Genomic DNA, 21073 nt, shown 5'->3' with positions numbered 1-21073 from the left:
CGGGGCCACTTCCGGCTTCCGGCCGCGGGGGAAGGGGCGGGACTTGCGGCTGTGGAGGGAGGGTTCGGCGGCGGCTGCGGCGGCAGCGCGTGCGTGGTGGCTGAGGTGAAATTCGGCCAGCGGCCTGCGCGCTGGTGTGTGCGCTGAGGTCCTCAGGCACCTCGACGGGAGCAGCGGGGCTGGTAGCTAGCGGAGAGAGGCCCGGGGGCCGGGGCTGCGGGGCGCGTCGCGAGCCAGGGCGTAGAGCCTGCGGGCCAGGCTAAGGGAGTCGGGGCGGCGGGGCGGCGGGGCGGCGGGGCGGCGTCCGCGGGCGGAGCCCGGCTCAGGGCGCGGGCGGGCGGCGGCGAGCCCTAGTGAGGAGCCGTCACGGTGGGAAGTGGAGCCGCGAGTGGGTTGAGGCGCCGAGTCGGCGGAGAGAGCTTGCGGCCCGGGCCATGGCGGAGCCCCTGGGGTAGCGCGGCCCAAGTGGAAAGGTTTCTGAGCTTGCGGTGGGCAAGAGCAGAGCTACCGTAGTTTGCCAGGGAGGGCACCTCTGGCTTTCTAGAAGAGTGATCCTTCTCGAACTTTCTCTGCATGGGGCCCTGAGGTGCTTAGTGGAGACCTGAGTTTTCCCTTGGCCCTGGCTTCTGCCCTCTAGGAGTCGCTCTTGTCGGCTTGTCTGAGGCACCGCAAGTCATCCAGGCCCGCTCGGAGGCCGCAGCGGCAGTTGCAAGGCTGTTTTCGCCCTGGCCTTCTCAGTGGCCGCTGGTGCAGCCCCACAGGGAGGGCTGCTGCTTTTCTCTAGGCCCTCTTGGGAGGGCTGGGGGATAGGGCCTCCAGACTGCCCCCGGGGGTGGGGGCCGCCACGCAGCTTTGAGAGGAAGTGCTGTTCCTGGAACACTGCAGTGCCGGAGCTGCAGCAGAGCTCCTCTTGGCTGGGAAAGGAGCGTGCCCGAAGGCCGTCTGAGCAGCTCTGCTGTTTTGTGTAATGCTTTTTATTGAAAGTGCTTTTGCAGTCGAACATGCATAAGGAGTCTCTTGGACTCCCCAGAGAAAGGGGCCCATTTGGCGAACAGTCATCAAGAAAGGTGGCACTGGACATGTTAGAACACATACTAGAGGGCAGCAGTGACTTTATTCCAGCCAGTGGAAGTTTGTTAGGCTCTGGAACAGTATTGGCCAAGTCGCCCTGCTGAGCTGAGCTCTGTCCCAGCCAGTGCTTCAGAGACTCCGAAGTAGGGCGCTAGGGTACAGGTTAAAGAATGGCTGTCCCAGTCTCTCAGGGACCTTGAACTGGCTGTCACTGGCTACCCAACTCTCATGCTTCTCTTGTTCCTTCTCTGCCCTGTCAGGAAAGTGCTTACTTCATTGGAAACCATCTAGCTGCAGAGGATGAGTCTGCAGTGGGTCGCAGTTGCCACCTTCCTCTATGCAGAGGTCTTTGCTGTGTTGCTTCTCTGCATTCCCTTCATTTCTCCGAAAAGGTATGGCCTGTGGAGCAAGCAAGCGAGCAGGAGGGTGACTGGCGGTCTGTTGGCGAGGCTGGTAGCTTATGTGTACAGAATTGGTGGGCCCTGGAATTGGGACCGGGCAGGAACAGGTAGAAATTGTCTGGGGTTGGGGTGGCAGAGGTTATGCTTAGTACTGCCAACCTTCTACCATGTTGCTGTTCTGCTTTGTCACATTTGGCTGAGTTCCTTTCCTGTGCGTCCTGCCTTCTGGTCTTCAGAGTGCCCCGAAGAAGACCGTCTATCTCTAGTTATGGTTCTGGGAATCATGCCCTCCTTTCTACCCTTAGGTCCCTGGGGTGCTGGGGATGGTAGTGTGGGATCCTGAAGAGTTGTACCACTGGATCACATTGCTGCTGAGTTGGTGACTTCTGTCCTCCTAATTAGTCTCACTAGCATTGCCTCATGAGGATTACTCGGCCTGTGAAGGGTGAAGCCATGTTCTGTTTTAACGGACGGAGGACCTGTTAAGAGTTGATTTGGAATGAATTTTTAATTACACGTGGTACAGAAACACATCCTTACTAAAATTAAGAAGTTACAAATAAGACTAAGTCTCTCTAGGTTCTTAAAAAAAAACGTTACATTGCAAGGCACAGACTCCCGACCTGATAAAATAGGAAGTATACGGCTCCACCAAAGACCAAACCTAAACTGTTCATCCCTCGTAGAGTTCAGAGGAAATGCAGCAGACAGAAAAACCCCTTGGAGCTGGATCTGGGAAACTTTATAAGACGAATGACCTGGTTTCTTCGAAGAATAAATGGCAGAGGGACACCAAAGAGGGAAAGGGAAACTTCTAGAATAGAGATTTAAGATACCATCTACATGTAGGACTGGAACTTTGTCGGGTTCTGAGTCAAACCAACTCTTTAAAAGACTGCCCAAATTAGAAATTTGAACTCTGGCTTTGGTATTGAGAAATTACTGCTAATTTTCTTTATGTCTGGTAACAGTGTTGTGATTATATTAAATATTTTTCAAGGGTCTTGTGTTTTAGAGGTCTGTACTGAAACATCTGTGGATGAAAATGATAGGTCACCTGGGATTTGTTTCATAATTTAGAGTACAGACGAAACAACGTCAGTCAAGATCAGTTTAAAGAAATGATACGTGTGCGTGGTGGGAATTTTGAATACCACAAAAGGGAAGGTGGGAAAATTAAGTTTCCTACCTCAGAGATTACCATTTTTTAAGAATGTGGTTTTTGAGTAATTTCTACACATGGACAAGCATCTTTATATTTTGTTAATCCTTCTGACCGGATGTCATAAACTGGACAACAGCAGCTGAGGCTGACTGATTTTTGGCTGTTAGGGAAGAATGCACAGCCAGGTTTCTGCTCTGTTCAGGGCCCAGGGTCCAGTGTGTCTTTCTCTTCAACCCCAGTCCATTTTGTCTTTTTCACAGATGGCAGAAGATTTTCAAGTCCCGCCTAGTGGAGCTGGTGGTGACATATGGCAACACCTTCTTTGTGGTTCTCATTGTCATCCTTGTGCTGCTGGTCATTGGTGAGTGAGCTGTGGCTGAGGTCAGCTACCTGACCTAGACCGCTTGCTGTGACCTCTGCCATTGAGTTGTAAACCCACTGCAAAGCCCTGTGCTACGTTGGGCTTCTCCGACATAGACTGATTGTGTGCCCCCTCTCTCTGTCTTGGTGAAGTGTCTCTCTTCATTCACGAAGAGGGTCCTGTTGACTTTCAGCAGGGTCTTTACTCTGAATGGCATTTCTAGCAGTGGGGTGGGCATAGACCAAGCAAACTTTTACGTGCCCAAAGATGACCACCTCATGTTGCTGAAACCAAGAGAAGCTAAGTGACCCATGACCTTGGTCTACTTAGCACTATTCACCAGTCGCTTACACGGCATCGCTTGTCTTCTCCCTCCATGCTTGACCCAGGCTTTGAATCCAATAGACAGCAAGCCTAGTTGGGAAAGGAAGCTCTGCCAGATGCCTGCTGCAGTAGGAGAAGGGGAGGTAGAGCATATCTTTGGGGACGTCCCCATATCCTCAACTGCTCGGGGTCTCGGTTAGACTGTTAGGTCTTTTAGGGTCCTTCCAGTCCTGTGGTTCTAGAAACCTCTACGGTGAGGTGTACGCTACTTAGTGCTTGGAAGACAACTGGTCTGAGGACATGCTTGGGGATGAGAATAAGGGGTAGATGGTGCTGAAAGGTGAACATTTGAAGGTCAAGTGGTAGTGGAGACAAGAGGAATCAAGAAAGCCTGTCTGGTGGTTAAATGTTATTTTGCGTGCTACGTGATCAGTAAGGTCCCCTGCTCAGACTCCACCAAGTATGGACTCGGTTCTGCTGTAGGAAGCAGTCCCGTCTCAGGGCCGTGCTGCCCTGGTAAGGTACGTGGTACTCTTCCTGCCTGAATCCCCAGCAGAAATGTGGCAGGGAGGGGTTGGGGAGAGAGCCTTGCTTCAAGGCAATGTGCAGAGCCCCACCCTTTAGCAGCAGCATTAGGCATTTATCCTTCTCCTGTCTGGGGCCTGGCAGATCGGTTCAGGCAGGACTGCCTCTGAACTGGCCAGGTGTGGCCTACCAGCTCCTAGGCGCAGAGGATGGGTGCCAGCTCCCCGCATACCTCTGTGTTCCTGAAGTACTTGGAGAGGCTCCATGGGGTAGCTCTTTCCAATTAGGGTTCTCTCTCTGATCAGCCTCTGAGCCAGGAGGGATAGGGAATATGCGTGTTTTCCCTGGGGCTGAGCTCCATGAAAAGCCGGCTGCTGAGTGGAGTTTTGCTTTTGGGCTTGGGGATGGGAGGGACAGTTCACTGAGGGTCTTGCCCCTTCCCAAACCCAAATGAACATTTCTATTTCCTAGCTGCTGGGTTGGTGCTTCAGGGAGCTTGGTGGGCTGCTAGGGAGATCCTGTGCAGAACCACAGTAGTCGACAAGGGGGGGAGGAGTCAAGGAATTGCTTGGAAGCTCTGGACGTGGCTCTGATGACTGGTTGCTTCCTATCCTAATGTTAAGGATAACCTGCAGAGCCTTCTGTGAATATAAGTGTTAGCAGATAGCAAATGCTGATAAAAGTAACCAGGCAGAACCAGCTACAGCTATAGCCCTGGCTGGCCTCAGCCTTTGTTGGGGAGGGCCTGGATCAGAACCGACCGTGAGGGTGGGTGATGAGGCATCCAGAGACTGCTGACCTCAGGCAGGGCACTGAATGGGGGGGCCCTGTCGTACTGCGTGCCTGGGTCTCCATTGCTGGATGTCCCCCACCCCCAGTCCACTTGTGTCATCAGTCTAGGTGCTCCTTAGGGGAGTGGGAGTCCTGAATACAGGTGACAGGTGGAAAAAAACGTTTTTTTTTATCTTGTTTTTCTGATTAGAAAAATAATACGTATTTTTAAAATTCAGACATTTCATTTAGAAGGTTGAACCAGATGCTGTGAATCGACCTTGATGTCTGGCACCCCCATGTGTGTCAGAGTGGAGCTGATTGTTCAGAAGCGGATTGCCAGGTCTGTCTTCTGAAGCAGCTCTGGGTAGACTCAAACCTCCAACCTTCCGGTTAGGAGCTGAGTGCTTAGTTGTTTGCACCCCTCGGGGACTCCAAGTCCCTCAGAATCCCCTGCGTGTCCCACAGGTCACCGTCATTACTGCCTTGTGATTCAGTGTCTGCTGCAGCGGAGTCACTCTGCAAACTGCTTTGTACTGTGTGTTTTTCGCTTGTATCCTCCAACCCACCTCAAGCTGGGCTTGTATCCTAGACATCTTTTTTGTACCAATCTCATCCTTTTGGAAGTTCTTGTCATATTCTTTCATATGATAATACCGTAATTAATTTTTCCTTATATAGACACCCTCACACTGATGCACATTTATGTGACTGCTTCTGTAGGATAAATCCCTAGAGGTGGCGTTGCTCAATCGAAGGATGTGAATATTTTAGATTGTGTAATAGGTATTGCTAACTTGCCTTCCGAAAATGTACCAGGTTGTATACCTGCTGATAGGGCTTGAGAGTGTTTGTTTCATGATACACAGCACAAAAGCCCACAGCAGAGGTAGGCAGATTTTATAGCATAAGATCACCTCAAAAGCCAAGCAGTCTAAAACCTGAAATCAAAAACCAAACCTTACAATAATACCCATACGGCCATAGCTTGTCCCTCTCACATGGGGGCCCGTTAAGAGCACATAAAGATCTATGTAAAGAAGAGATCTCTGCTCTCTTGGAGTTAGGAGTAGAAAGACAATAAACACGTAATTAAGATCGTTTTGGGTATGGTATGTATCATAAAGAAAATGAAATAGGGTGACGTGATTGAAAGTGACTGCTTTAGGTTAGGTGGTTAAATGTATGCGCTGTTGGAGGCATTGTGTCACGGGGTTCTTTCACTTCCTTCGTTTTTGGTGTACTTGACCTTATGATGAGCATGAATTCCTTTTTGTAATCTCAAGAAAAAATCTGCATGAAATTTTTAGAAAACCTGTTCTAAAGCTTGGAAACCCTGGTGGCGTAGTGGTTAAATGCTACGGCGGCTAACCAAAAAGGTCGGCGGTTCGAATCCACCAGGCGCTCCTTGGAAACTCTATGGGGCAGTTCTACTCTGTCCTGTAGGGTTGCTTTGAGTCGGAATCGACTCGATGGTGATGGGTTTTTTTTTTTATCTTAAAGCTTAGAAATAAAAACACTTGAGCCTTTGATAGGCATTCTCTGTGTCTTAATTCCTGGGCTGGTGATGCTTCCTTAGCTGTCTCATTCCCATTGACAGGACTGTCCCGGTTTCTCCTTGGGGTGGCTGAAGGCCCAACTAGATATAAGACATCACTGGGGGCCCCATGGGAAAAGGGGGCTGCCTCAGTTGCCAGTGATGCCTCAGACTCCGTTACTATCTTGAGGCATCTAGCAAGCTGGTCTGGGTAGAATGGAGTGGGGACTGAGGTGAGAAAAGCCGGAGAAGAGGGTGGTTCTGAGGGGAGGGCTTCTGGTAAGGTGCTCCAGAAGGTAGGAGTGGTGGTGGTGTTAGGTGCTGTCGAGTCGATTCCGACTCAAGGTTAGGTGTGTGTAAGTGGGAAACTCCTGATGTGGAGATGACTGGGAAACTGATCAGAGGGAGTGACACCTCAGGCTCATGTTGTCTTTCTGACCTCTACCGCCCAGGCTTGCCTATGTGGGACTTAAACACTACCTCTCTCCTCGCCTCCCCACAGACGCTGGCCGTGAGATTTGGAAGTATGATGATGTGACGGAAAAGGTGAACCTCCAGAACAATCCCGGGGCTATGGAACACTTTCACATGAAGCTTTTCCGTGCCCAGAGGAATCTCTACATTGCTGGCTTTTCCTTGCTGCTGTCCTTGTGAGTGTGTTGCAGGGGCTGTGAAGGGAAACCTGGGCTGGCCAGGAAGTGGGGCACGGCTCGGGCTCCTCCTGGGACTTTGACACCCTCCCTACTTAGTGACCTTGAGACAGGCCCTGTCCAGGTCTAGGGGAGCTATACAGTTTCCCCAGAGGCAGCATGCGGAGTGGGCAAGGGTGGACCAGAGGTTCAGAAGACCTGGGGCCTGGCTCTGCTGTAGCTCAGCACATGCTCTTTTAGGGCAACTGTCTCACCGGCTCGCTCCATTTGTACATAGATTGAGGTAAATGACGAGGACTTGGGAGTTTCCCGCCTCTGGAAGAGGACCTATAGAGTCCAGCTTAAAAAGGGCTCGAGCAATACAGGTAGTTCCCGACTTTCAACGGAATTTGTTCTGCCAACTCTGTCGTAAGTCGGCTCTGATGTAAGTTGAATACCTCGTTTTTTTTTTAAGGTTTTCTTTGTTATTGCGTTTTATATTAGTATCTTTATAAATCGTAATATCGATCATCTGAAAATGATAATATCAACAAACTACATGCTGCAACGTTGTAGTACATATTAACGGTTAGAAAAAAAAAAGAAAGAAAACAGACGCTGTAAGTGCAGTTCATTGTAACTCGAATGCATTGTAAGTCAGGGGCTACATGTAGTGGCTTTTTGTGTCTGGGCTCCTGACCCGAGTACAGGGGGCAGAAACATCATAAAGGGGCTGAGACTACCTCGCCCCAGGAAATTCCTCAGATGTTAAACCTGTAAACAGGTATATATGGGACTCCTCAGTTGCCTGAGTGTTTCTGGTGTTTGGTAAGACCGAGTGCCTGGATCAGGGCCAGTGGAGTGAGTTGGGCACAGTGATACTAATGTAAAGCACCTGTGTCAGCCTGGGGCCCTGTTTGTTGTCTCGTGCTTCATGTTGGTGTTCTGACCCACTGAGCCACTTGCTAACTGGCTGATCAGTAGCTGTACAGCTAAGATCAAAGGCTTGTGAAGATACTGGGAAGATGTCTACTTTGGGGTTCAGTGCCAAGGAGTCAAACAGTTGTCAGACTGGACTTGCTCATGGTAATTCCCCACTTCGTTTTGTGCCCAAAGACTAAAGACTCTCAGTGCCTAAAAGACTCTACCACTCTCTCTACCTGGTGCAGACTTATTCAGTGGGCATTAGGATGCCTGTCTTTCTGGGTTTCAGATTTTCAGGATTTTAGGGAGTGGAGTCAGTGTTGGAAAAAGTAGACGTCTGTCCCTTCAAGTTAATGTATTTCAAGTTAATACGGAAGTAGTCAAGCACGCCACCTTAAAGCTTTTGGAAGTCAGGAAATAAGGCTGGGAGCACTCAGACGTATTTTTTAGGGTTTCAGGAAGGTCTAAAAAGAGGTATGGTCTTGTGGTCTGAGAGCAAAAGGGAAACAAGTCAGAATTCTGAGATAAGCTTAGATTTCATCTGAAAGAGAGCAGATTGAGCTTTACAGGTGGTATCAGGAAGGGAAAGCCTGTGGTGAGCTCTGGATCATGAAGCACGTTAAAAACAGGACCAAAGGTAGCCCTCTTTATATGTCTGTGTCATGTAAGGAAACAGAAGGTGGAGGGTCAAGGACCAGGATGGGTCACAGAAACGTTGGGAGGAGAGAATTGAAGTCCATGGTGGGTAAGGGTGTACCAGAGTGCTCAGCTGCTGGAAGTGAGTTGCTGTCAGCTTAGACTTGAAATCATTTGCAGTTGCAATTGCAGATCCTTTAGGAATTGCAGAGAGTAGGAGAGATGCTGGAAAACTACAGACAGGCAAGCACCCCAATTTCCAAAGGGGGAAAAGGGTAGATGAGGAAGTAACTAGACTGGGAGAGTCTGCCTGTGACCTCAAGCCGTGTTTTAGAAAGGATGGCTTATAAGAGAGAGGGATCATTTGTGACCACCATGAATTTCTAGAGAACAAGTTTTATCAGTCTTATCCCTGCCTCCTTTTTGGGCAAAATATTAGATCGGTAGATGAAGGGACTGCTATAGATCCAGTGTGTGTGGATTTTCAGCAAAACGTTTGCCAGTTTCCAGTTCTTGTGGACAAGATGCTAAAGGCTGGGCAGGGTACTAGTGAGCTAAGTGTGGCCCTAAGTCACATGTATGGCTGCAAAGAAGGATCAAGTCCGTCTAAAGAGGTTGTGAGGCTCCGTTAGCCTGCTCAGTGCATATCTGAGTGAAGACATTAGTCATGTGGACCAAATGCCTGGAGAAATGGAAGCTAGGAGGAAGAGCAAGTAGGTCGGCTAACATTCAGAACCCACAGCTGTCTAGATGACTGATGAGATCTGAAAATGCTTATAAATGTGCGTGTAGGTTCATACAGATGAGAACAGGCAGAGAAGATAGGGCTAAACAGTTGCTCAGAGAGATTTGGGGTTGTAGCTTATTGTGGCTCAGAATGAGTGCTGTTATTACTTGGGAAAATGATGAGCTGTTACAGGAGCTTTAGAGAAGGCTAGGTCCCTGGGAGGGAGGTGCCAGGCCTGTTGGCTTGCTGTCAGTCACATGCTACCTGAAGGGCTGCATCTGGGGCCCTGCATTTTGAGATTTGCTAGCCAACTGCAAGTTGCTTTTTTCAGAGTGGTAGCAAATAGACTAGGGCTTCACTTCTTCCCCACTGACTGAGGCCTTTAAGTCCTTTCCTGACTCTGGGTTCTGGTTTCCTGATCTCCCTTCTAGCATTCAGGTGCTACAGGTGTGGAATGGTTGCCTCCCTCTTTGTGCTGCCTTGGGGCAGCTAGGCGTACCAGAGGAGTGAGCGTGTGCACAGTCACTGTCACTGCTGTGGAGCCAGGGTGCTGCAGGGTGATTCTTGCAGTTGAGCTTTTAAAGTGATATGTGGTGAAGGTTGCCCCTTTGAGCCTATAGTTCTAGAGTTTGTTGACAAGTGTAGAGAATCTTGTAACACCACTACAGTCATGGCACAGAACAGTGTGCAGTTTCCTTTTTAGCCTAAATGGGTGGCTTCAAATAAAAATGTTCCCTCTTTATAGCTGGCAGCATTCCAAAAATAACGCAAGGAGGCTAGGAGGAATAAGTTCATTTTGGCCTATCGTTCCAGTCTGTTCTTCAATGCTGATAATATCATCTCTTGTACCTGCTTCTATCACCCATCCATTTGACAAGCATAGCAGTCCCGATCTCATTTGTTTTTAAACACATAAAACAAGATAAGTGGCTATATTAACCTCCTGGGTCGAATTGTGGAGGCAGCCACAGATCTTTCTTTTCTCCATCTTACCTATAAGAACGTTTTAAGGCATGTGCCCAGTGTCTGCTGAAAACCACGCGTGCTGTGGCTGCAGCACCCACCATATCCTGATCCTGCCGCTCCGTCCCAGGAGGAAGCAAGGCGGGCCTTGGGTGATGTATTCTAGAAAAGGAAACTGTGATCCCAGGGATCCATATGGGTTCACTAATTGCTCACAAATGATCTGTTTAGTCAGTTCTAGGACTTTGTCAGAAATGTCTCCTCCATCTTAATGTAAGGGTCAGGTCCTGTAACAGTGCTTGTGGCCCTTTGGGAACTTCTCTTTCTTTGCATGACCTTAGCTGTAGAAATGCTCAGACCAGGGTTTCGAAATGGTTCCTTCTGGTTCGAACCCCTGCTGATGATTTGCATTTCTAAGAAATTCCCAGGGGGTTATACATAAGAATCACTGGGGGATCTTGTTAAAAGGTAGATTCTGATTCAGTATAGCAGGGTGGAAATGCAGATTCTTATCAGCAAACTCGTTAGAAATGAACATTGATTTCCCAGATGATGAACCACTCACGCAAGAGAGGACTAGACAACTGTGGACAGTAAGAGATCTGCAGGAATCCTGTGGAAAAACCGCCCAGATATACTTTGGGTGAAACAGGCAAATCAGAGCAGAGCAAACAAAAAGTTACACATGTGTGTAAAAAAAATTATTACAAAGTATAGAAACATACCAGTTATTTCCAGGAGCCATCTCTGGAGATGGGACTACAGGGGCAGTCACTCTCTGCACTAGATATTTCTATATTATTCGAAGTTCGGGGGGCTTTGTTTATTTTACAGCCAGAGAGTATTGCTGTTGTTGTCAGAAGAAATATTTATTTCTCAAGTCATATATGGGCTGTATGTGCCTGGAATCAGTTCGTGATGTGAGCTGTTCCTAAAGCTTTACTATTAAAAAATGACACACATCTATGGCTTCTAGTTTGTCCTCACGACACGGTAGATTTTTTTTTCTTTTTAATAATAGAAAATGGACTGGTGGTGACATGGCTCCCTGGCACCTCACTGCTCATAGTGTGGTCTGTGGACCGGTAGCCTCGACATAACCTGGGACTTGTCATAAGTGCAGCCTCTCAGGCCGGCCCCGACTTGCTGCAGGGGAACCTGTGTTTGACAGGACCCCTGGTGACTCCCGTGGATTGTAGAGATTACCAACTGGTTCAGGGCTGCATTGGGGGCGTTTTACTGCCTGGGATAGAGTTCGTCTAGGCCTGGGCACCTGGACGCGTTTACAATAACTGGAACACTTGCACATTCCCCACTTAACTGGGTGGGTTCTTCCAGAAACCATGTTACATCTACCCTTTTGGTTTTGGAAGAAGACTTTCTCTCATCTGTCAGCACATTCTATTTGCCCTAGATAGCGCCCAAGTCCCTTTTCTACATGTTCTCGGTATGTGTTCCTCCTAACTTCTAGACATGTTTTTTTCACAAGGAACCACCAACTCTGTTAGCTGCACACACGTGTCGTGCATGTGTGAGAGTTGGAAAGAGATGTCTCTGCCTTTTTCTTTGCTGCATCCAGTTTGAATCGTCCCGTTCGTGGTCTTAGCTCAACCAGCATGTGAGCATTACCGTACCCAAGGCCCAGTGCTGGGCTGTTACCACAGAAAGACAAGATGTCCTAGTTGGGGGAGACGAACACACGACTAGCCCTTAGGCCCAGCATGGAGGTAGGATAGAGGGCTGCCTAGAATGCCGCGAGACACGGAGTGGCAGCGCAAGCCCGCAGGTCAGGGTGGCTCTCTTAGGTGTCGTCAAACTTGAATCCTCAGGCTGATGCCTCTGCTTAACCAGCTTGTGTGGCTTTGAGCAGCTCACTGCATGGCCCTCAGTCTTCTTACCTGCATGGGTGAGTGGTTTGAGTGACTTACTTTGGGGTAGGTTCTAATTGAAACCAATAAGGACCACAGTAACCTTTTGTCATTAATATGGATCTTGACAAATGGAAAAGAGAAGCCAAGAGACATTGTGTGGCCCTTATTGCCCAGCTTCTAAGTGGCCAGGCCCAGACTCATGCCAAGTTCTGGTCCCTTATTCAATACCAGGTGGTTTGAGTTGGTGGAAGCTGTTAGGACAGGTAGCTGTGTTTCTTCGGTCCACCCCTGACTGTAGACCAGACCCGAGGCTCCTTTGCTTCCTTAGTAGTAATTACTTGGCTTTTGGTAGGAAGGTGCTGCTCGCTCTTAAAGCTGAAATCTGTTTTTCTGTATGTTCGCATTATTGGTCTTGGTTTTACCTGTTTAACGACTCTTATCTTTTAGTCCCTTTAATAAACCTGAAGATTAGTGAGTTGTCTGGTAACACGTAGTCACAGGAGGAAGACGAGGCCTTACACGTGAGAACATCAGTTCTGTGAACTACCCCAGCTGCTGTTGACGTATACCTTTTCTGTGTATAATAGCAGTTGCCACTTCTTGAATGAAGGCGCACTGGTGGTGCAACGGGTAAGTGCTCAGCTGCTAACCGAAAGGTTGGCAGTTTGAACCCACCATGGCTCCATGGGAGAAGGACCTGGCAATCTGCTTCTGTGAAGATTTCAGCCTAGGAAACCCTGCGGGGCAGTTCTACTCTGTCCTATAGGGTCTCCATGGGTCGGAATGACTCGAAGGCGCACAACAACAACTTGTTGAATGCGTCCTATGTGCCAAGCACATAGTAATCTTTATAACAAGAAGCTGAGGTTCAGAGAAGTTCAGAAACCTCCCCAGGTTCACAGAGCTAGTAACTGGCGAAGTGGAGAATCTAGACGTAGAATGGTCCGATCCTGGCACCTGTGTTCTTTCCACCACAAAATACACACGCTTCTTAAAAACAGGATCAAGGTTTTCCTGCTGTTTAGTAGCTTGCACTTTCCATTTACTTTATCATGAATATCTTTCTGGGGCATCAGATCTCTCTCTGCCGTGCTGAGTAGGGTCTAATCAGGTCCCCGCTGTTGGACATCGAGCCCATTTCCCCTTGTTTCTGATGTCATAAACAACAGAGAAACCCTTTCGAGGGTCATTTTTCATGAGCTTCAGCATATTTGGGTTTCTTCAGGTCTCCCAGTCCTTCTCGAAGTGCCTACGCCACTTGTAGTTGTCTGTCATTTTCTCTTTCATGTTGGTACATGTTTTCACTGGCAGGAACCGGTTCAGTGAGAACATGAACATGAAACGGTGCTGGGGGAGTATGGGAAAGGGCAGGGGGAGACAGGGTCGAGTGTTTTGGGCAGCAGGTTAAGGAGTTTGCACATTGCCTGTCCGTGTGGTCCACGTGGTAGAGAGCCAAGCGGTTTCCAGTCGTTCTGGGACATGCTCAGGTGTGTGTAGTAATAGTGCTGCTTTGGCAACAGTGCGGGGATGGAGCGGAGCAGGGAGACCGTGTCAGAGATCACCGTCGTGGGAGACGCTGACAGCCTGACTGGGCCGCGGGATCAGCGCTGATGAGGAGGGGCACACAGCTAGGGGCAGAATGAGTAGGCCTTCCCATTGATGGCTAACAGAGAAGGGCGAGTGAGGACTCTCAAGCCTTTGAAGCTGAGGTGACCGTGAGAGGAAGAGCACAGAGTGCCTGGTGTGCACGATCTGCTGCTGGCCACAGAGCTCAGAGTACAAAAGGGATCGATGAGAGGCGCTCCCACGCAAAGGAGAGCCTGCAGGGGCAGGGGTGGCTAGAACCCAGCGTGATGCCTCTGCAGGGCCAGGGGGACAAGGGGCCGCAGAGCCTGCTGCGAGGTAAGAGAGAGTCCAACGAGCACGAGGGAAATCTGGGTCTGGGAGGCAAGACAATCGTAAGCGAGAGGGTGCAGACAGGGCACAGCAGCGACCTTGAGAGCAGCTTCAAGTGGAGAGTTTGCAAGGGCTTGCGACACGGGGAGAGGGAAATGCGGGCAGGAGAGACCACCCCTCTCCCCAAGAAGCTTGGCAGAGGGGACGGGGAGGCACAGGCAGGTAGAAGCAGCCAGGTTGAGGGAAGAGAGGAGTGTGTTGGTGGACAAGGAGAGCGCCGGTGGAGGGAGAAAGGACGGTCGCTGGAACAGTGCCTAGAGGGGACACGGGGGAGGGGGTGGCCTGGGCTGGTAGCAGGCTTCATACTCTACAGACCCTTGTTCTCTCCTAGCAGTCTGTGCGGCGGTGGCAGCGGTGGAGGAGGGAGAGCTGCTGGGCTTCCGAGCCAACCCTCATGGGCTTTTGTCCTGCCTCTGCCTATGGTTCACCTGAGCTGGGAGCAAGGTGCTGTCTTTTCAGGTCCTCCGGATTCCTCTCTTTAGGATGAGAACCGTGCTTTCTCCCGTGTGCACACGTGTTTGTGGTGACTGTTTATTTCGTAACACTGTCTTTATTGACGCACGTAATATTTGAGTGCTTGCTGAGTGTGGATTAACCCAGGCCTGTGACTGGCACTTACACACTTAACTGCTGTGCTACACTGCCTTGCGATAGTCATTGTCATTGTTGTCTTAGAGCAGTTGTTCTAAAGGGGTGCCTGACCAGCAGCATCCCCGGGGAACTTGTTGAAGTGTACATTCTGGGCCCTACCTTAGGCCTCCAGGCTCAGACTGAGAGGGGGTGGTGGAGGGTGTGCCCAGGCATCTGTGTTTTAACAAGCCCTCCACCAGCTTCCCCTAGTCACTGAGCCCAAAGCCTGGGAGTCCTCTTTTTTCTGCCCTTTTCTCTTGTCCCATGTGATCCCTGGTCCTGTGGATCTTGCCTCCTAAGCCTTTCTTCCATTATTCATAGAGTCACTGTTAGAGCTGAGCCACCAGTGTCCTCTACGGACCCCTGCAGTGGCGTCCCACTGGGCTTCCTGCCTCCAGCCTTGTGCCCTCCCATCTGTCAGCCAGGAAACCAGCTATGCCCCCTGCTTCCAGTGCCTTCATACCCCCTTTGGCAGGAAGAACTTGACCCCAGATCCTTCTTGAGGACGCTGCCTGACTCCTCCTGCAGGCCCCTGACCTGGGAGAGCTTTGAGCAGTCACACCCTCCCCTTGGCTTCTTTGCGCATTTCTGTTGCCTTCTTCTTGGTGCTTCTCTGAGAACCCTGCCTTGTGCTGTTGGGCTGGACCAGAGGGCTATCCTCGGAAGCCCCGGAGCAGCCTGTGTACTAATTTCTGAGGAGCAGGGCTGTGCAAATTGGACTGGGACGGGGACCTGGGTCTCTTCCCCACTAGGCTGGTGCTCGTCCCTATTAGTGATTGGGTTGTATGGGATTTTTTTTTCCCACTTGAGTAGTATACTCTGCCAGTCCCAGAGAGGGTGTCAGAGTGCCCAGTCCGGGCCCTCAAGGACCTTACATTCAGGAGCGGGGAGGGCACGTGGAACACTACAGAGAAGACGGATGCAGCCTCGCTGTGATGGGTCACGGTGATGCCGGCAGGGGCAGAGGTTGCAATTGTTCTAGTGGGTTGGGGGAAGGGCTGCCCCTAGGGAGGGAATTAGCCTAAACAACAGTTTGACCCGAAGCCAGCCTGGGGTCTCCAGGGGCCTGGCCTTCCTTACAGAACAGTGGCTTAGCCCTGGCCACCCACTGGAATTTAGGACACGTTCACATTTCCTTGGCTGCTTTTTTTTTTTTCTCTTAAGGACAATTTATTTGTTTAAGGCAATACCTAAAAAAGGTAACTGATGGGGCAGTTCTCTATCCTATAGGGTTGCCATGAGTTGGAACTGACTGCACGGCAACAGGCTTGATATTTTTTTTTTGGTGATGGTTAAGGTGTGTCAACTTGGCTGGGCCATAACTCTCAGTGGTTTGGCAGTTAGGTAATGTTGTAGATTGGCAGTTAGGTAATGGTGTAGTTACTCTCCATTTTGTGATATATTGTAATCACCTCCGTGATGTGATCTGATGTGATCAGCCAATCAACTATAAGGGGAGTTTCCTTGGGTGTGTGACCTGCATCCAATATATATGGATGTTCTGGCAAAGCTCGTGGGCTTATACTCACTCTGCTTTCTGTGAGTACAAACAGGATAATAGCACTTCGATCTAGGCACTGGGTAAGAGCCTTTTCGGCAGCTCCATTGATTTCTAGCCCCCAGGCCAAAGTTGCCCCAGCTGTAGTGGCGGGCCAGTGTCCTCTGGATGTTCCATCTGCCTTTCAGCTGAGCACAGGCCTTGTAAAGAGGGGTTCCCAACCTGTCGCCCACGCAGGACCCATGTGATTCAGCAGAACAAGTGTAGGCTGCTTTCAGAGGAAATTAGCTACTTAATTGGGGCCAAAAGGCTCTCTTCCTCACACTCGAAAGACCAATATTGGCATCCCTCCATCTGTGGACAGGAAGCTATGCCAACAGGGGTACCTGATTCTGAGGGCATGTGAAGCGGAGGTTCTAGGAGGGCCCCTTGCTCTGTGGGCTTAATGTCGACGACCGCTGTGGACCTAAAGGAAGAGGGCTGCAACGAAGATGAGAGCGGAAGGCAGGGTGTGAGGTGAAGAGAGGTGATGGGCATGTCCTTCCTGGGTGCTGCCAGCCCAGTGCTGCCCAACAGAATTTTCTGCACCAATGCTAAGAGCGTTGTTGGAACTGATGCTCCTAATTGTATTGCCTTTTCATCACTTGCTACTGGAACGGCCCAGTGTGGCCAGTGGCAGCAGCATCGAACAGCACAGACATCCCTCTGCCCAGGTCTCACCCTGTTGCAGGCACTTCTTTGTTTCTGGTGGACTCAAGGATTGTGCGATGGGCTCCCTGGGCCATGTGCCAGGTGGTCTGTGGGGCAATGGGCTCCTCACTCTTCCTGCCTCTAGATTTGTACTTCCAGAGCCAGGGGGCCCAGTACTTGTAGTCGGACTCAGCTAATCCCTGAATCTTGTTGCCAGGCTGTCCAGCCTCATCCGGTTGCCTCTGCCCCCAAGTTACAAACATGTCCTCAGATAGCTGGTTTCAAGCAAACCAAACCAAACCCCAGAAACAGCTCATGTAGTCAACTCCAAAGGAGGGAGGCTGGGGTACCTCCCCCTGTCTCCCTCTCCTGTACCTACCTTCACTGTCCTTGAGAGGCTGAGCGGGGTCTGGGATGTTAGCGGGAGTTGTTGCAAGGCCTTCTCATTTTAAGTGGCCTGGTTTCACCTACCTAGAGCCCTCCTCTCCCATTTTCTAGAACTTCTTGTGTCCAAAGGCTGAGAGAAGGGTAGAGCTTCTGTGCTAAGATCTCCTTGGACAGCCCTTTGGGAAGATCTTTTCAATTAATTTTGCTGGTTGGAACTGATGTTCTTATTTTCAGGGCTGGCACTCTCTTTAGGATGAGGGTTTCCCTGATATTGTCACTCTGTGGCCTTTCCAGGGGCCTCGCCTGGCTTTGGTCTCCTTGCTGGGGTGGTCTTCACCTTATCATTTGTTCTGATAGCTGGGAGTGTCCACAAGTGGGAAGGTCCGGCTGAGGCAGGAGCCAGGGCCTCTGCTGGCTGTAGTAGGCCTAGAGCCTCAACAGGTGGCACTATGGCTCCAAGATGCAAGGGCTGGTAGGGTGAAGACCTCACCACTCTTCCTGTCCCCTGCAGTGCTAGCTGCCGGCTAAATGACCTAACTTACCTAAATTGCTTGCTCTCCAGGAGATGCCTGGTCAGTGTCAACCCAGCAGGACCGGCAGGGGGCAGGGTCACCACAACCCTAGAATATTCAAAGAGGAACTTGGCAGGACCCCACCACTTCCTCCTTAGTCCACATCTTCCTCTGCAGCTCTCAGAGACGGAAAGGGGATCGGTGAAAAGGGCAAATGAAAAATACCTTTTCCTACCTGCTAGGGTTGGCCTTGTTGCGCCATGTCAGTGAGAGGCTCTCTCCTGCCTTCTCTTGTTACTCAGCTTTTCTAGAAGCATGCTGGCACTGCTCAGCATCCAGAACCATTTTCCCGAGGAAGCTGAGCTCAATTCTGGTTTGGGCTGAGTCAGGCCCGCGTGGTTGGGTGCGGCACTCAGGATCACTGCTCAAGGCCACGGCCCGTCTGTCAGTGTGTGCCTCTCCCTTTGGGAGCGCCCTTGGCTCTCAGGTTCTCACCCTCTGTCCACAAACAGGGATCTAAGAACAGTTGTCCCTGGAGCAGGACTTGGGAGGTTAAGGCCAGAGCAATCGACTGCAACGATAAGCTACTTCTCAGGTTATTCAGCGCATGTTCTCTGTGTACCCAGCCCTGTCCCGGGCGCTGAAGGTACCCACCCTGGTCCCTGTTCCTGGGGAGCCCTTAGTCTGGTGCTGTGGGTCCTTCCATCCAGGGAGCAGTGTGGTCCAACGCTTTGAGGAAACACATGGTGGCGAGGGTGGGGGGCAGAGGGGTCACAGCGGAGCAGATCTCAACATGCAGGGTGTGAGGGAGCAGGAAGACAGTGCAGAAGGCTGGGCACTGGTGAGAGGGCCCTCAGGATAGGGCCTTAGAGAAGAGGGCCCACGAGGCTGGTCTTGACCATCAGTAAGAGCTCTCACACAGAGAAGAGTAGAAAAGACATTTCGGATGGAAGGGGTGATATGCAGCGGCATGAAGGCAGCAGAGGGCCCACATGGGGTGGTGGCCTGTGTGCCAGCTGACAGTGCCAGGCTCCAGCCTGCAGGCAGTGGGGAGCAGGGCGGTGACGTGGTCAGATTTGTTTTGGAGAAAGCCTGCTCTGGCCACGGTGTGGAAAGGGATTGGGAAGATGTCTGGTTACAGCTAGGCCCAGGTACTGGCCGTGGGGCTGGAGAACAGGGCCGATTTGGGGGCTGGTTGGTCTGGAGTTGAGATGGATGGGACTAGGCAATAGCCCGAATGGGGGACAAGGAAGGAAAAAGATGCTGGCGTGGGGGGCGGGGATCCACCACAGCAGGGGCTTTAAGGAGGGTGGTCAGGAGGGCAGGCGAGCTCGCTTTCTGAGTCTGAAGGGCCATCCGAGGTGCCCAGTGAGGGTAAAATCAGCTCAGAAGGAAGTACAAGTGAGAGCTGAAAAGTGCAGAGAGCAGAGGTAGGGGAATGACCTGGCAATGCAGGGTTTACCGGAGACGAGAAGGGAGAATTCTGTGAAGGTAACTGTCTGCGGAAGTCAGATGCTGCAAGAGCCAGTGAGACAAGGCCTCCAGCGTGTCTGCTGGCTTTGGCAATCCGAAGAGTTTCGGTGACGCTAGCACGAGCAGTTCAGGGCTTGGTGAGGGCAGACAAGCAATTGTGGTAGGTCGAGGGCTGGCTGGGACTTGCGTGGGTTTGTTGAAATCTTCTGGGAGAGGGCCAGCTGAGAAGAGAGGTGACTGCAGGAGAGGGTGGTTGAGGGGCATACCCAGCACGGGGAGGAGCTTTCCTTGCGCAGGTTGGAGGAGGAGTTGGTAGGCAGCATGAAAGGGTGGGGATGGGAAATGGCTGCCTTGGCCTGGGCAGCAGAGGCCTATAGGAGGTGTGGGGGGAGCCTGCGGAGAGGAGGAAGCTGGCCCAGGGCACTTAGAAGGCTATGGTCAGCTGGTGCTGAGTGCCCAGCTGAAGTTGGGGACATACCTTTCTAATGGCTGCAGCCCTGGGGTGTGACCCTCCCCACAGTCTAGGGGCACTCCAAAGGGGACTAGGTGGCTGACCAGGGTTGTGCTTTTGCAGGACACTGGGTGTGTCTTGCTGGATTGGGTGCGTAGACCCTGCCCCTGTGACTTGGCAGCCTTTGTTCCCCATAGCTGGCCAAGGAAGGGCTAGGAGGGCAGCTGGAGGGCTGGGCCCCTGCCGCTTTGCTGTCACGGCCTTGGGCCTGGCCTCTCTGGGTCACCGTAGCTACAGCTCTGCTGGGACCCTGCCTGTGTTAGCTGCCCGCCCAGCCAGGAGACATCACCCTTGGCCTTGCCAGTGTTTGCTAGCTCAGGCCCTGTGGTGTCCCCAGACCCCATCTCTGCCACTAGGTGGCATCCATGGCCATCCCCTGCCCTCGCTCACAGCAGAGGAGTGGGCTTCCTGCACAGCCAGAGAGAGGACTTGTTCTAGGGTGTTTGGGCTCAGTCAGACTTGCCTTTCTTTCTAGGCCCCTCCAGTGACTTCTGGCCATGCTAGCGTGAGTCAGGTTTCTTTCTGCTCTGGCTTCTGGGGCAGCTGGTAGTTCCTCCACCTCCAGGGCATCAGTCCAGTGGGGGCAGGCCGGTGGGCAGGCCGAGCTAGGAGGGAAACCTGAGCCCTGGGCCACGAGGTTCCCAGACGCTAATTTTAGCGAGTGCATGTCACTGGAAACTCTCCTCTTCTGCCAGGAATCAACTGCCTGCTGGGTCCATGCTGCCAGGGTCCAGGGCCTTGCCCCAAACCAGGAAGAGCTGGTGGGCTTCTGTGGCCCAGAGGCAGAAGAGCTCATTTGATGGAGCCGCTTTTCCAGGACCCCCCGGGGGTAATGGCTGTGCCAGGAGATGGAGCACGCCTCTTGGTGTTCTTGGTCATTCTTCTCCGATGGCCTGAGCTCCAGGTGCAGGTGACGACCCTGTGGGAGGGCCTGGTGGCAATCAGGAGAGACCAGCCTGGGAGCTGGCAGTTGAGGGCCACACAGTCTCTTAGGAGCAAGCACTTCATTATTAAAGCGAATTTTTCCCTTCTTCCCTGGGCCATCTCCATGTATGTAGCTCACCTTCTCAGAACATTCCGGCTGGCCAGGGTCTCCTCGCCAGCCTGATGTCCTTTCCCCAGGTATGCTCCGGCTCAGTCAAGGAATGAAGGGTATCCTTTCCTCCTTTTCTTGCCAGCTGACATCTCAGGTCGTTCCGTCTGCTTGGGGACCAGAATCTGCCCCCCGCTGTCACCTGTCTGCGTCTTTTGCTGGTTTAGATATCAGATGGGCTCCTGGGCCCAGATTCTTTTTTTCCCCTGTATCCTCTAGCCCAAGATCTCCACTTGGGCTCTAGCGTATAGTAGACGTGCTCTGGTGGCTGCCTGTGGAAGTGTGTCTGGGAAGGGGACAGGACACAGAATAGCAACCATCCTCTTTTCCTTCTCTTCCGTTGAACCTGGGGGCTGCTCCCTCTGAACTCACAACGTGTAGTGGGGAAGAACTCTGGCTTTGGAGTCAGGCAGACAGG

The 21073-nt window shown here is 51.5% G+C and overlaps 1 protein-coding gene across 2 annotated transcripts in view; it reads left to right on the top strand.

Moving 5' to 3' along the window:
- Positions 1–40: 40 nt before the first annotated feature.
- The window catches only part of BCAP31 (B cell receptor associated protein 31), a 30351-nt gene continuing 9318 nt past the window's right edge, over positions 41–21073 (top strand). The window contains exons 1-4 of one of the 2 annotated variants that reach the window (XM_064277750.1): positions 41–134; positions 1332–1463; positions 2898–2998; positions 6658–6805. In XM_064277750.1, the coding sequence (XP_064133820.1) occupies positions 1372–1463; positions 2898–2998; positions 6658–6805 (341 nt within the window). In that variant the 5' untranslated portion in view covers positions 41–134; positions 1332–1371. Of the gene's footprint in view, positions 183–1331; positions 1464–2897; positions 2999–6657; positions 6806–21073 lie in introns of both variants that reach the window. The other variant, XM_010601104.3, reaches the window with a different exon arrangement.

The sequence above is a fragment of the Loxodonta africana genome, chromosome X, assembly GCF_030014295.1.
Source record: "Loxodonta africana isolate mLoxAfr1 chromosome X, mLoxAfr1.hap2, whole genome shotgun sequence".
NCBI lineage: Eukaryota > Metazoa > Chordata > Mammalia > Proboscidea > Elephantidae > Loxodonta > Loxodonta africana.
This window is presented reverse-complemented; position numbering and strand designations above follow the sequence as displayed.